At 42.7% G+C, this 15,232-nt stretch overlaps 1 protein-coding gene across 1 annotated transcript in view; it reads left to right on the forward strand.

Annotated features, from left to right (window-relative positions):
* The window catches only part of EMILIN3 (elastin microfibril interfacer 3), a 29,475-nt gene extending 18,848 nt beyond the window's left edge, over window positions 1–10,627 (forward strand). The window contains exon 4 of the mRNA XM_077459061.1: window positions 1,296–10,627. Within this exon, the coding sequence (XP_077315187.1) occupies window positions 1,296–3,088 (1,793 nt within the window). The 3' untranslated portion in view covers window positions 3,089–10,627. The remainder of the gene's footprint in view (window positions 1–1,295) is intronic.
* The last annotated feature ends 4,605 nt before the right edge of the window (window positions 10,628–15,232 follow it).

Raw genomic sequence — 15,232 nt, forward strand, 5'->3', positions numbered from 1 at the left:
CTGGTCTTCCTGGGCTCAGACCAGAAATTCGGAGGAGTAAACATAGACCACACAGTCCAAGTGTGGGAGAATTGGTCCTTATTTCCTGTGCCAAAAAGTATTCCACATCCCTTATGGAGTCTAATTCGATTGCCCATTCCCCCAGAGAGGGTACAGTCATTGATTTCCAGTGGCGAGAGAAGGCCTGCCGTAGCAGCTGCAATGAAGTGTCTGTGGACATCTTTTTTTAGCAGATTTAAAGGATCCAGAGATCATGGATAGGAGAGCTATCACCGGTGAAGCCTGGAGAGGTGTTGCATTGAGTTTGCTGTACAGGTAAAAAAAAAACACTTTCCCAGAATGACCGTATGGATAGGCAGTTCCACCAAATGTGAAGCACAGCACTGCCAGCATGTGTCAGATATCGTGTGATTAAAATGGTGGAGTAGCGACGGACATCTGTATCATCTGGTTACAAATTTAAAGCCCTTTTCCTGAGTTTTTATAGGGACAATTGTGGGTCAGGGGAAAACACTTTTGCCAGTCCGATGGGGAAAAGATCAGGTTTAATTCCTTTTCCCACGCTTGTGTGTATGAAGGAAGGTCTGGATAAGCTGCAGCTTGGAGAATGGAATATAGTTGAGAGACCACATGTGTTGGTGGGCCTTCCTGCAGAGTAAACCTTTTTTAGGTTTTGGAAAGAGTAGGGTAGGGAAGAGGTAATCCCTGTGGCCCCTATGGGAAGAGTGTCTTTTATTTCCAGGCTTGGTGTCCACACAGGAGATAAGAGGAATCTCCTCAAGAGAAACACACAGCAATAGAAATATAATAGAGGTTTGACATCCTTCCTTCACTCCTGTACTTTATGCTAAAGAAAGGTGCTTTTATTGCTTTGATTGTTCCTTATCGAGAGATACCCTTACTTCTTGTCCTAGTGACCATAGAGAAAGTGAAAAAAATTGGAGTCAGAGTCACAGACAACAATAAAAAAAAGAAATTCCAAACCTTACACACGCTTTTCAAAGCTAACAAAAAAGTTTGCATGGAGATGGGCTTTCAACACCCTGTGATCTAATGATCTCTTAAAACATTTGTGAATTCAAACGTATGATATTAATGCAAAAGTAATTTACATACTGTAAACCTAGTTATAAAAAATTTAATTTACTGTATGTCCATAGTGGTGTTGACACCATTGGTACTGGTCTGACCACAGAGGAAGAATAGTGATAGTCTGGGAAGTAGGCAATAATTTAAATTAGTTAGTAAGTTAGCCACTAACTCTTTGATAATTGTCTGATTTGTATCCCTTACAGGCAGAAAATTGTCCCCTATATTTGGAGAACGTTTGGATCGTTTGGAAGAGGAAGTCAGACGTTTATCTCAGTCTTATGACAGCTTACAAGGAATAGTAAGCAGTATGGGGGACTCTCTACGTCTTGCCATACAGGAAGACACCAACAAAATGATTGGCTCATTAGTGAGCGGGCCTGGTTCTTCATCACAGTCATCTGTTGGCTTTGGGGTGATTCCAGATGCTTTGGCTGAGGCTCCTCATGTTCCTGGAGACTTAACTGGCAAAGTAGCTGAAGTGAGTGAACTTTTACAATCGAAAACAGAGCTTCTGGATGAGGTGAATGGAATGGTGATGGGTCATGAAGCACAGCTCCAACACTTACTCGAGGCTGCAAGACCTTCTCCACTTACCTCCACTGAAATGCTGGAGCAGTACTTGGAAGGCAAAATAGCAGAGGCACAGGCAAAGATGATGGAAGGAATAGAGGCACGGATACAGAAGATCCAAGGTAACTGTGATATTAAAGTACAGGAAGTTCAGAAGCAGTGCCAAGATGTAGAACAGGCAGCAGGTCACCGAATGCAGCAGGAAATGGATGGAAGAGAAGTTGCCTTGCAAAGAGAATTGTCAAAGTTAGGTGCCAGACTACAGGAACTGGGTGCACTTGATGGCTGTTGTGGACGTTTGGAAGACCTCAGTAGGCGCGTGGAGGAACTGGAACGTAGTTTGCACCAACTGACTGAAGAACACCACACTCTTAGCCAGAGGGTGGATGTGGAAGTTACAAGGCTTATGGTGGAGCCTCAGATTGAAACAAGACTGGATGAAGTTGAAAGCAGGTTAAACCTAACTGAGGAAGGTGTGAGAAGATGCTGCCAGGAAGGAGTGGAAAGAGGCCACTTGTTAACGGAGTTGGATGGGGTAAGGGCTTCTGTAGATGACAAAGTAAGAGTTTTGGAAGAGAGAATTTTAACAGCTGTTGGAGAGCTCACCAATGCCTCGGCTCCTTTGGCCCTGGATGGAGCAGTGATGCCTTTATTGGATGCTCATTTGTCTGGGATACGAAAAGAAGGTCTTGAAGGGCTGGAAGGAGTACAGAGTCGACTTGCTGCTGTAGAGGAGTTGTGTGCTGCTGGATGTTCTGCACCTGGAGGAGAATCTCTTGTAGAGATTCATAATGAGATCTTACAGTGCCAGAAGCAGAACCAGGATGTCCAAAAACAACTAAGTCACCTGAATGGTACTGTTTTAGGCATTAAGAAACAGATTGAACGACGACATGAGGAAGCATTACAAGGTGAGATCACTCTGCTACAAGTTAACTTGCGCAGTGTTGGACGTTCTCTGCATGGTTTGGAAGAAACTGTGAATAGATATGCAGATACTGTATCACAGGTAAATTCAACGGCTGAGGAACGGGGTAACCGACTGAGTGAAGAAATGGTTACTGTTCAAGGACAGATAGATGGACAAGGATCTCAAATCCGGTACAGCCGAGGACAGCTGCTAGGACTACGTGGGGATATGGAAAGGATGAAATCACGTCTTGCAGGTCAGTTAGGTAGTTGTCAAGTTCTTGCCCGTGAATTTCAAGGAGAAGTGGCACAGTTTGAACGTAGGATAAACCAAGTGGAAGGTGCCTGTGGAGCTCAGGAAGCAAGCTTTTTTGGCTATCTGGACCATGTCAATAGCACACTAGCCTCTCATGACCGTGGTTTGGAAGCCCTGAGATATGAGCTAAATAAAATTACACAACATGTGCCAAGCTTGCCACTGCCACCTACCACACAGGACACTGCTGAAGGCAAATAGCATAACTTAATTGCAGTAGAAGTTCTTCCTTGAACATGGTGGGCAACCATAAACTTAAGGAAAAAGCAAAATGCCCACTTGGAAAAGGGAGACAGGAGAAGACTGGTTCTCACAGTTTGGGGCAGCTAAGTCACTTTTTTAGGGGGGGGGGGAGGGTGGTAGGGGGGTACATTTTCAATGCCACCTATTCAACGCAAGATAAAGTGGCAATGCAGGGATGTGTGTGGTGCTAGGGCATTATTACTATACAAAGGACTGGACTTTACACAGACTTTATATCTCTCAGTGTCTTTTTCTGTGTTACCCTGATGCAGCGTGAGAGCTTAGATAAAGCTTGCTTCATCTCTGTGCCTATCTGAAGATAACCTCACTCTGGGTCTGGGATGAATTATCATGCCCGAAATTAAGCCCCCTCTTTGTTCTCTGCCAGCAGTGGAACAAAAAAGTATGTGCCTGTTTGTATCATGCAAGAAAATTATAAACACTAAAGGCTCAAACCAAATGTTAACCCAATATATCCAATAGGATATCAACCTGCACACATAAACCCTTCCTCCTAAGAACTGCTAATCTGTTTATTGCATGGTTACAATGTTGCAACAAGTCTACCATTTCTCCCCCTTAATCCAAAATACCTAATAAGGTCATTCTAAAATCTTGTATCTAAGCAGGTTACATCTCCTAGCTTTAGGAAGTATGTTCCACTTTTCAACACACAGCATAGTCTCCTATCAAATTGGTTTCCTTATTCTTTCAATGTTGCATATGCCCCCCCCTGGTGGATATCTCCAGCATTACAGGCCAGTGTTAACTATGATACAAGTACAAGCCCTGGAATGGGGTCATAAATCACCTACACAGATGTACAGAAAAGGAGCTTATTAGAACAATGAACAATAGCTAGGCTACGTGAATTGCATATATATGATGGCTTCAGCTCTGAATTTTCTTACTGTGTGAGGAACTGAAAACCACACATTACAAAGTGTTGCTTGTTGCTTATGTGACAAGTTCAGATGGTATCCGTCTTTAAAAAAATAAAATAAATCGCACCTAATTTAGTCACTCGCATTTAAACCTTCCACTTGCACGTCTCAACCAATTGGCTATTGTGGCATACACATGCTGATTTTTACATAAGTGCTTAAATAAAGTGTGCGGATTTTTGGCACAAGGTCTTCGATGTCCTTGCCATTGTACCTGTGTCTTAACCCTGTACCGACTACTAACTAAACCATGCAATGCTGAAACTTTGAAAAAAGCACCTAAGATCCTTGCTTGAAAATGCATCTGTGGCACCACCCACTTTCCATTTTGGCAGAGAATGCAACCAAAAACCTCATGCAAATACGGACTTTATAAAAGTCAGTATTTGCAAAGGGCTTGCATGCCCCCCTTCTTCTGTGTACAATACTTAGGTTCAGGGACAGTGACTTGTTGGAGGGTACGGATGCACGCAATGCTTGCCTGCAAAGGTAGGTAGTGCTCTATAGGTATCTTAGGGTGCCTACTGCAAAGTTTTTGCATTACTTTGCTCAGTTAGAAATCTGCACAGGGGACACAAATGTACACAAAGGTGTTGCCCATAGCAGCTAATCAAATTCCAGCTCTCACAAAAATAAAAAGCAAAACTAAGGTGTATTATAAAATTTGTGAGATTTCAGCCCTGTCCCCACACTGTCCTATCTCCCTATAGGAAAAGCAATCTAATACTTACCTGTCAGCATCTCTGGGCTCAATTTAGCCACTGTGGTGGTGGATCACATGGGTACTGTCAAAGAGTGGCATTTGTATTAGGACAAGATCACTGATTGCCTCTCTCTGCCTGAACGTCATCCATATAACTACCCACCAACAGCTTAGTAGAGCTCTGAGCTGATGGTAGGTTAGCCTTGGGGTACTCCAGGTTTTTTTTACAAGAGGATCGCTGTCCCAAAAATGTGGCATCTTTCCATTCCATTCCTCTCTAACTACTGAGCTGTGGTCTGTCATGCCAGCCTAAGAGCATGCTTTCCCTTTTATGTATATGTCCTTTTATTCTTTCTCATATCTGTAATCCACCATCCAATCCTAAGTGCCTTTCAACTCTGCATTAGGCATTAACTGTATTGGAGAAATCCTTTGAGAATATCTCCGGCCTGCAGATGTCATGACTGGAGCTGGGGCTTCTAAAGCTGTTGCACATCTGTCTTTGTGTGCAGAGTGTTGGACACTATGGAGAACAGGATTTATTTTTACAGTTTCTGCTCTTATATACTGAGGTCCCATTATACATTCATTTTATTTTAAAAAGAAAGTTTTACAAGTATTTAAACAAAGAAAAGCTTAACTATGAAGCTCAGCTTCAGCAAACAATAGTCAGCTGCAGGTCAATTACCGTAGGATAACATTCAAGCGGCTGTGCCACAGTGGTGCTTTGACAGTTTATGAAATAAATAAGAAGTTGCTATTAAAATCATTCCAAAATTAAAACACAGCTAACGGTTCCAGCGGTTTTGGGGATCCTGGAAAGGGGTGGGGCCTATACCATTTGGGAGTGGTCCACTTTTAGGCAGAGCAGCTAAAATGCGCAATTCCCATTTGAAAACTTTGAACCATTTCTATTGAATGATGAAATATCTATAAAAAATTGTTTTAAACAAAGCTGACCAATGAAAATTAAACAACATATCTAAAAGAACCCTCTGTAGTGCTTAGAGCAACTTTTTTTCAACCTTTTTAGAAGAGGAAATCTTAAAAATAAGTTTTATGTCTTAGGGTAAGCCTGCTAAATATTTACATCTACAGCTCATGATAAATTAGCGTAAGATATAAATTGTAAACATAATAAATAAATGTGTTTGACACCCAGAACAGATCATTTTTATGAGGCCTCCCTTGTTCTATGTGATAAAAATTCTTTCCAATATGAAACGAAATAACACACAGACAGTGAAAATTGTTGGGTGCCACGACATTGGTGGTCATTAGAGAAATGCCTACTCACATTGGCACCGGAAGAGGAGGTAAGGCTAGGAGCATCACACCAGAGTGTTGAGATCTAAAAAACACCTATTTCTGAAAAAGCTTCAAGAAAAGTCTGCATGTATGGCCAACACGTTTAGGGGGCTGAAAAGCACACCTTTTATCAGCGCTTGATCTATAGATGGAACATTAAGGAAGCAATCCATTGACCCTAATAGGGACGCTCTTCAACAGTTGGTTGTTACAGACCTCAACACTCTTCTGTGGCGATCTTATCCTTATTCCCCCCAGTATTAACATAAAATGACTCTGGATATCCCTCTGTATGTGGGAGCTGCCAGACCAGTGTCTGAAGACTGTATATTACCATTTTCACATTACCCAGTACCACCCATCCACACTTCTAACCTGGTGGTCATTGTAGTGATCTCTTACATTAGTGGCCAGTTGAAGAACACCCAGTGGTCAGTGGGAGAATAACACTCCTATATTGGTGTTCAGTGGGAACAGCCCCCCTATATTAGTGGTCAATGGGGGAAGTAGCTCCTTGTGTTAGTGGTCAGTAAGTGAAGGAGCACTTTAAATTAGTGGTCAGTGGGAGAAGAAGAACATTATATTAGTTGTCAGTGGGAGGAAGAACCCATTTACAATGTTAGTCTGGGAAGACTGCCCCCCTAAGAGACATGTTAAAGGATCATTGATGTCAGTGGTTACTGAGAGATACAGTAGAAATTGTTCATTGTTTAAGGGACCGCTTGAGGAACCCAAAGGTTCAATGGAACCATGGCTGGGAAAGGCTAGCTTAGAGCACCCAAGCAGATTCCACCTCCAAGTCCCCAATGCTTATTAAAAATAATAAAAAAATAAAATAAAAAGAACAGTTCCCATATAAAAATAAAAAGGAGACACATGATTGTTATGGGTACACAGTTCTTTAAAAGATGCCCCCCCCCCCCACCCCCAAGACTGTTTAAATCTGAAATCCACACCAACAATTTTAATTTTAAAATTACCACATTTATTTATTCCGGAACAATAAAGTTACAGGTTACAATTCATAAAAAAATAAAAAAATTGTTACATGTTACATCAATAAATGACTTCCGAGTACAAAGTAAGCTTTAAACTGTAACCTCTAATTATCAACACAATTTTTACTGCAGAGCAGTAGCTCGCCATGACCAATCAAGATGAAGCTTTCACCTAGTCAGTGTTAAAGGGCGATTTGTGATTGGTTGACTTTCCATCTTTCCAGTGTCTGCAAGCTATCATGCTAAATTGTAATTGCTCTTGCAGTGCTTTATTTCATTAAAGGATTAGTGCGCACAAATCTAATATTTTGTGTTTTTGGTAGATAAAATCCCCTAGTTATGATCTTTCTTAAAAGGGAACCTGCCATGACAGTAATAATGGAACTGATTTCTATTTAATGGTGCAGACTCTGGGACTGACCTCTTGATCAATACTTTACTGCCTAGTGAGTCAGTGACCCGGAATAAGCATGTCAGGTTTGAACTCTGGATCTGCATAATTGTGTTGGGTCAGTGACTCAATGACACTCGCAGCTTTCAAAACAAGTCTGCCTTAGCAGTTATATTTTTCACATTTCTATATTTCTTTCCTGACAGGTCATCTTTAACCGCTTCAGCCGCGGAAGATTTTACCCCCTTCCTGACAAGGCAATTTTTTGCGATGCAGCACTGCATTGTTTTAACTGACAATTGGGCGGACATGCGACGTGGCACCCAAACAAAACTGACGTCCTTTTTTTCCCCACAAATAGAGCTTTCTTTGGGTGGTATTTGATCACCTCTGTGTTTTTTTTTGCGCTATAAACAAAAAAATAGCGACAATTTTGGAAAAAAAAATGCCTTTTGCTATAATAAATATCCCCCCAAAAATATTTAAAAAAAAGTTTCTTTCCTCAGTTTAGGCCGGTATGTATTCTTCTACATATTTTTGGGAAAAAAAAATTGCAATAAGCGTATATTGATTGATTTGTGCAAAAGTTATAGTGTCTACAAAATAGGGGATCGTTTTATGGCATTTTTACTATTATTTTTTTTACTAGTAATGTCGATGATCTGCTATTTTTATCAGGACTGCAACATTATGGCAGACACGTCGGACAATTTTGACACATTTTTGGGACCATTGGCATTTTTACAGCGATCAATGCTACAAAAATGCACTGATTACTGTAAAAATGTCACTGGCAGTGAAGGGGTTAACACCACTAGGGAGCGATCGAGGGGTTAATGTGTTCCCACTGAAGGGGGAAGGGGACTGTGTAGGGGAGATGACAGATCGCTGTTCATACTCTGTATGAACAGACAATCTGTATGTTCTCCCCTCAGAGAACCAGGATCTGTGTGCCCCGAGTGATCGCGGGAGCCCGGGTAGATTTTGCGACCGCTGGGTACTCGCATCAGCTCCGTGGGCAAGCAGGGGGCACACACATGTCCCTAGTGGCCAAATATAGAAGCGACATAACATGACGGCAATTCGTGCAGCCAAGCCATGTTGCCGCAGTACAACTGCGGCAGCTGGTCAGCAAGCGGTTAAGATTTCAGCAACAAGCTCTCCCTATGTTGTGTTTGCCTCTTGCCTAAGCATTTACAATAAATCTTGTCACTCCCGCCATGATTTGCATAATCTAAAGTGTGCCCAAAACCAAATCTCGTTTTTCTTGGTTTTGCATAAAGTTGGGAACAGTTAGACCCTTTTGTCAGGTTTTTCTTTGCATTCTGTTTCTCCACTGGGGAAATTCACCCTCTCTCTTAGCCCCCATACACCCGGTCGGACATTCCGACCATAAAATCCGTCGAAAAATATGACAGATTTTGTCCAAAACTGGCGTCGGACAAAGTTGTCGGAAAATCCGATCGTTCGGAATGAAGTGACGTAAATAACGTATGACGGGACTACGTTGAGGCTACTAGCCAATAGCTTTGGTCTCGTAATTTGATCTGAGCATGCGCGGCACTTTGATCGGAATTCTCTACAAATTTTTTTGTCGGAAAATTTGAGATCCTGGTCTCAAATTTTTTCTGTTGGAATCTCCGATGGAAAAAGTCCGATAGAGCCCACACACGATCGGATTTTCTGACAATATAATCCGATCTGACCTTTTCTGTCTGAATTTCTGACTGTGTGTACAGGGCATAAGTCCCGATGATTAATGTCACCAGGATGAGGATTGTGAATGTTACAGTTGTCACCAAGAGCTAGAGGGCAAATCTTGCCAGCTATCACATTCACGCACCTGTGTCTGCCTGTGCCTGAATTTAAGGGAGCTGCCAAACAGTGACTGCAACTGTGAGATGTGGTCACTGTTCGGATGATACGTTTTCACCCAGCTTAGTTAATTCTTTTAATTGCCTTTTTTTTTAGCCCGGTGGTACTTGCAGAGCCACCCATTGAAATTTGAGTTGTCTATGAGGGCCTTTACTTTATCCCAAACATAAATAAATTCTTAGCTTTATATATACTTTAGGATATAAGTCGTATTCAGTGGTAACAATTAAACCTACTGGAGAAGGCAAGTGGATCTGGGAACTAGAGATCTTGCTAACAGAATCCCTTAAACTTATAGCAGTCCATCCTACATGACTCGCTCCATAAAGCACAGAAGGCCTACTCCTAAAATTCAGCCCTCTTGCTCATTAAATAACCTGGGCCTAGTCAGGGAACACCCACAAAGATTGTATATGAATTCCAGGTGACCAAATGGAAAGGTAGAAAGAAGAGCGGGAGCAGAGCCTTCCCACTTTGTAGGCAGTGGTGGTTGATGCTCCGTTTTTGGGGCAGCAAAAAAACTCCCTACAGCAGTTTTGGTGGAGAATTCCTTTAAATAAAGCCTAGCATGCTCTTGCACTGTTGGCAGGGCACTTTGGTATACATATATAACCAACCAATCTTGTTCTGTAACTACATCAGTTATGGTTGGCTTGAGAATCAATTCCTTAAATTAGACATAAGGATAAAGAATGTGTACATTTCAGCTAAAACTTTACATATTTACATGACAAAAATGCTATAAAATGGAATCTGCATTCTTTTAATTATAATACATTTACAAGAGGCACCTAAGAAGACTCTGGAGAGCCTAGTCAGCCATCTAATCTAGTCCTGCACAACACTAAATCATGGCTGTGTCTGGATGGACCTCTCAGGCTGTTGACAGGATGAATAGCACCGGCATTCTTTGGCTGCCAGCGGCCTCTAACACCCCTAATGTAAACATTTCCTCTACATGACATTCCAAGTAGCTGCCTCTTTGAATAGCTCTTAACCTCCAGGAAGGGGCAGAGCTACACTGCTTGTCTGTTGGCATTATCCTGTGTGTATCTGGGAGGATGGTTGTTTTTTTTTAATTATAAAGATGTACAATATTATTTTTCGGTCAAATCGAAGCAAAACAGGAAAATGAGAGAAAGTTTCAGCTTTTGACTTTTTTTTTTTTGGTTGTATTTTGGTTTATGATGCCAAATAACATAAGGTGTATTTCTGTTTTGTGAAATCAAATTAACTGTGTTTTTCAACTTGTTACATAATAAAGGTCTCTAAATCTGACTACACGTTCTGTGTCTGCTTGAAATACCCGACGTTGAGGGAGGAGCAAAAGGTCTTAAGGCCTCTTTAACGCAGGTAGCCATACAACATAAAGAAGGTGTGGGTTTATATGACCTGGAGGTACAGATCAACGGCAATATGTGGCTGTATGCATGTCACCACACCTCCGAGGGTTTGTGTGTGTATTGGGGATGCATAAGTGGCCTTGGATGCGGGCAGTTAGCCCTCAGTGCCCAAGTGAATAAGGCCTAACTCACTGAATTTAGCCAATGCCCCAACACCCCCCTTATGAATAAAAAATGTACACTGCCTGTAGCTAATGCAGCTTTATTCTCCACCCCCACTTTAACTAATGTTACTTGTGCAACGTCTGGGCAAAAGGAATAACGGGCATCCAAGGATCACTTGATGAGAAGGAGATGGAGATACTCATTAATTCATATGGCCAGGTCCTGGGACCCAGGGAATAGTAAAGGTACACCAGCCTTGGGCAGGCTGAGAACTATATAGTAAGTTGACATTGTGAATAGAATGGGTATGTTCAATTTAGAAATGTGGGTTTATGGGGCTGTGTGTTGGGGGGGGATCCACTAAAGATGGCCCCTTATGTTACAATCTAAATGTGCAATCTTTCTGCAATCTCCCTTTTGGCCCTTTTATATGTTGTATGATAGCATACCTAAAAAAATCCATTCACTTGGGTAAACCCCCAAATGACACAGTTGATGGCAAACCTAAAGGAGTGATCTTTAAAGGGTCAGGGCATCCAAAATGTATATATGGTAAAATGTCAGGATTGCACACAGGGCCAGACTTACCATTGGGCTTGACTGGGCTCAAGCCCATGGGCCCCGCCCAATAGGGGGCCCCACGGGCCCCGCTAAAATACATAGCCGAGTGTACTCGGCTCCACTCACAGTCACGCCCAGTCCCGCCCTACGATGGACATAACGCAGGGACTGAGCATGACTGTGAGCCGAGCTGAGTACACTCGGTTACTCTCGGCTCCGCTCAGGACTGCGAGAGGGCCCGAGAGCCACTGAGAGGACCCGAGAGTTACCGAGAGGACCCAAGAGCCGCCTAGAGCTGCCGCAAGGACCCGAGAGCCGTCAAGAGCCGCCAAGATACACAGGACTCTGTATCTCATGACGCCATTTTTAAACATCAAGACTGCAATGACAAGGCTGCAAATGACACTGGGGCAAGGCTGCAAATGACAAGGCTACACTGACAAGGCTGCAGATGGATGGGCAAGGCTGAAGATGGACACTGATAAGGCTGCATTGATTGGCATTTAAATGTACATTTTTTCCTTAAACTTCCCTCCTAAAAGTTTTTTTCCTTAACATTCCCTCCTAAACTTGGGGTGCGTGTTATACGCCAATAAATACGGTAATGTTTAGAAGGTAGGGCCCGAGAGTGACTCAAGCCCAGGGGCCCCCACCACCCTAAGTCCTGCCCTGATTGCACATCACCCATTGGCTTTTTTGAGGCTAGATTTACAAATATGCACTTGTGGTAACATGTGTTAACACCTGCAGCACACAACGAACACAGTGTGGTTGATTTACTAAAGGCAAATAGACTGTGCACTTTTTCAAGTGCAGTTGCTCCAGAGCTTAGTAAATGAGGAAGAGCTCTGCACAGGCATGCACACAGGATGTGCCAGGTGTGCCTGAGCACACCCTAATCCCCCCTTGCAGTGCAGATTCCCCCCTACTCCCCTGGCTCCTCTGCAGTATTGTCAGCTTCCTTCCTCTTCCCTCCCACCAGCTGCTGATGCGGGCACACACAGGGGGATGTTTTAGAATGAGTGGGGGAATGGGCCTGTAATTATGTAATTTACTGGCCACTTCCCTTTCTGAATGGGAGAAGAAGGGGAGGGGTAAAAGTGCGAGGACAATTGCGGAGGCTGGCCAAACATATACTTTAACCCACAAAGTTTGTGGTGGACTATCTCGGTACTGATAAACAAAAAAGTAAGTCTTAGATAAATATTAATTTATTACATATAAAAAAGACATACTTAAATTAATATCAAAAATGGTTTGAATAAACAATTTACAAATACTCAAAGGCTTCCCCAAGAGATATCTGTTAAAGTAATGTTTATCATAGATTAACCAGTCCTCTACTGGTTTCATGGCACAAACACCACTTCTTCAGGAGGAGTAATCTATAAGACAAATGATCAGATAAAACACAAAAACTCGTAATGGAAAAATATACAACAGATAAATATGTAAACAGATAAAGTTCAGCAGTAACATTGGAAAGTTGCTTACCCAGCAGGTCAATTGCCAAGTACAAGGTCCTGCCGTTCAAAAGCCCCCCCCCCCCCGCCCCCACGGCGCACAAGAGGGATTGTGCAGAATTAGGTCTAAATAAAGATAAGGGTAGATGTATAGAGAGTGATGGGTCAGATATTGCCCATACAGGGAATAAAAAGTGCACCAGGGAACGGGAAAGGAGGGGAGGGAGGAGGGAGGGGGAAGGGGGGAAAGAAGGTCAAAGGTGGAGAAAAAACAAGAGGGGGTAGGGAAATGGAGGGAAGGGAAAGATAAGGGGGGGATTTCTGGAAGGGGAGGGGGGGTCAAGGAAAGTGGGGGGGGTTGGTTAAGACAGGCGATGTGTGCACGGCTTCCGGGTTGGGGGAGCTCATTTGGTGGGCCTTGGCCCGCTAGTGAGTATTGCGGATGTCTTCCTCCAAGGGGGTCATGAACGATAGACAGCAGTAAGGTAGGACCGGGACCCTGTGGCCACTCATCTTTCGTGACACCCATGCATTATATGTGGTCTCTCGCCTGCACTCTCTTCTCCAGCCCGCCATGTTCTCTCCCCTCCCCCCCCCCCCGGAGTTTTGCATACAATTATTCAATAGATATTTAAAGATCTCTCAACAGGTGGGTTATACCTCTTAATTACCAGGCATATTTGCACCACCTTCCCTTTACTTGTCCGTCCCTCTCATCCCCCCTTTTCCATGGTCCATTCCCCCTCCCCTTTCTTCTGCTCCTTCTCCACCCTCCCCTTTTTCCCCCCCTTTCCCTTTGACCCCCCCTCCTCCACCCCATCCTTCCCTTGGTTTCCCTTCTTTTTCTCCCCTTCCCCTTTTGCTCCCATTTTGTTTTTCATCTGTTTTTTTTTTTTCTTGCTCCCTTTGTTTTTTATCTGCTCCCTCCTTTGTCCTTCCTTTCCTCTTTTCTTAACCAAACCCCCCTTTCCTCCCCCCTTACAAAACCCCCCCTTTCCTTCCCCTTCCCTCCATTTCCCTTCCCCCTCTTGTCCGCCGCGGGGTGGGAGGAGCCATTTGAACGTCTGGGCCTTGTACTTGGCAAGTGACCTGCTGGGTAAGCAACTTTCCACTTTTTTCAGCTGAACTTTATCTGTTTACATTATGCTTGCATATTTTTCCATTATGTGTTTTATCTGATCATTTGTCTTATAGATTACTCCTCCTGACAAAGTGGTGTTTGTACCATGAACCTAATAGAGGAATGGTTGATCTATGAGAAACATTCCATCAACAGATATCTCTTGGGGAAACCTTACAGTATTTGTACATGGTTTGAATAAACAATTTTAATGTGATTTATGTATGTCTTTTTTATATGTAATAAATGAATTAATATTTATCTCAGACTTACTTTTTTGTTTATCACTACTGAGATAGTCCACAACAAACTTTGTGGCTTAAAGTATATGTTTGGCCAGCCTCAGCAACTGTCCTCATGCTTTTACCCCTCCCCTTCTTCTCCTATATCATTTTTGGATGATGGTTTAGGCCTTGTTATTTGAGGTTTGAGGAGGAACCACTATGGAAAATACAAAAACTACATTCAAATATATTGTGTAGTCAAAGAGAGAAAGTACCCCCCGGTTCACATTCTCGAATTCTTGACTTTATTTTCTCTCTTCCAGAGTACTTTCAACCATCATCTCCTCCATGCCCCTAAAGAAGGGTTTCACCCCGAAATTCCTGAAAAGCGATGGGCTATAGGAGAAGTGTTTATCTCATACTATATGTATATTATGTACTGTTTTATGTATGGTGCTGTCTCACACCACTACACTTTTTTAACTTATAAATAACACATTTTTCTATGCTTTAAAACAGTTTGTTTTCAAGAGTTTGCCCTTAAAGTCCCTAAGTACCGGGGGATACTTTCTAACATTCTCTATCCCTTTCTGATTGGACACAGTGTGTGTCTGAGCTTTGGAGTGCACACCCTAATGCACACCTTTGGCTCTGCTGACTTCCATTATCCAATCATGTACAAACAAAATGTTATTTTTTTTTTTCCTTACATGCGATCGGGTGTACTTTGTAAAGTGAAGCTTTACCTCATTTGTTAAGCTCTGGAGCGACTGCACTTGCAAAAGTGCACTGTGTATTTGCCTTTAGTGAATCAAACCCTTTGTGTTGCACTGTCATTCATTCTAATGGCACCCCAAAGCACATATACATGTATAGTATAACCCTACACAACTGCCCTCCAATGCACCACAAACCACAGGTGTGAATGCATGTGTTGAGGTGCATTATACCAGCTAAAAATAGTGCATTTGAATTTTTTTGTGTGTTGAAACTTGTTGGAGCCTTTT

This window comes from Lithobates pipiens, unplaced genomic scaffold, assembly GCF_037356315.1.
Source record: "Lithobates pipiens isolate NorthernLeopardFrog02 unplaced genomic scaffold, aLitPip1_a1.2 Scaffold_28, whole genome shotgun sequence".
Taxonomy (NCBI): Eukaryota; Metazoa; Chordata; class Amphibia; order Anura; family Ranidae; genus Lithobates; species Lithobates pipiens.